Raw genomic sequence first — 904 nt, forward strand, 5'->3', positions numbered from 1 at the left:
TGTGTGTGTGAGTGTGTGTGTGAGTGTGTGTGTGAGAGTGTGTGTGTGTGTGTGTATGAGTGTTAGGGGTGTGCCCGAAGCGTGAAACAAATAACGCATTATACAGAGCCACCAAAAGGTTAGCCGCTTGCTAGCGGTAGCCTGTTGCATTACAGTACATGAAAGTTCACTTACCACATACACAGAGTAAGGAGCGGTGGTTGGGAATGAAGCCGCGGCGGCAGGGGTGCGGTTGCACGGGACACTGCTCACACGGATGACCCCAGGCCCGCCCCACCGTCGCACAGCACAGTGTCTTGGTGCAGACGATTCCCGTCAGCTGACCCTGACACATCTGGTTACTGACCGACGCGAAACACGGCCCCGTCCTGTAATCTGGAGACACACAGAACATGTTTAACACACTAATGCAACACTCAGTTTGCGTGACATTTCAGAAGTTCAGAGTGAGTTCACACTGACGGCAGAACATCAGGGAAACTGTGCAGAACGACACGGAGCGCACCATCACACTCAGCTAACAGAGAACATTCTCAGAAAGATTCTCTCCACATTATGAGCTAACATTCTTCCAGTATCGATAACATAACAGCTTTAATAATGTTCTCAACACATTAGCAGGAAAACATTTATACATCGTTCATGGAATGTTTCTTCGGAAGCGTTTTAGTTGAATCAATCACTCACACACACTCACGCACACACACGCACACACTCACACTCACACACACACTCACACACACACTCACTCATACACACACGCACGCACGCACACACGCACTCACACGCACACGCACGCACTCGCACTCACACACACACTCACACTCACACAAACACTCACACACACACTCACACTCACACACACACTCACACACACACTCACACACACACTCACACACACACA

The 904-nt window shown here is 49.8% G+C and overlaps 1 protein-coding gene across 1 annotated transcript in view; it reads right to left on the reverse strand.

The window, feature by feature from the left end:
- fbn1 (fibrillin 1) overlaps positions 1-904 on the reverse strand; it is a gene marked incomplete at its 3' end in the record, with an annotated part of 66,999 nt that overhangs the window by 51,601 nt on the left and 14,494 nt on the right. The window contains exon 8 of the mRNA XM_016477119.1: positions 175-375. Coding sequence (XP_016332605.1) covers positions 175-375 — 201 coding nt within the window. The remainder of the gene's footprint in view (positions 1-174; positions 376-904) is intronic.

The sequence above is a fragment of the Sinocyclocheilus anshuiensis genome, unplaced genomic scaffold (genome assembly GCF_001515605.1).
Source record: "Sinocyclocheilus anshuiensis isolate Anshui unplaced genomic scaffold, SAMN03320099.WGS_v1.1 scaffold1182, whole genome shotgun sequence".
In the NCBI taxonomy this organism is placed as follows: Eukaryota; Metazoa; Chordata; class Actinopteri; order Cypriniformes; family Cyprinidae; genus Sinocyclocheilus; species Sinocyclocheilus anshuiensis.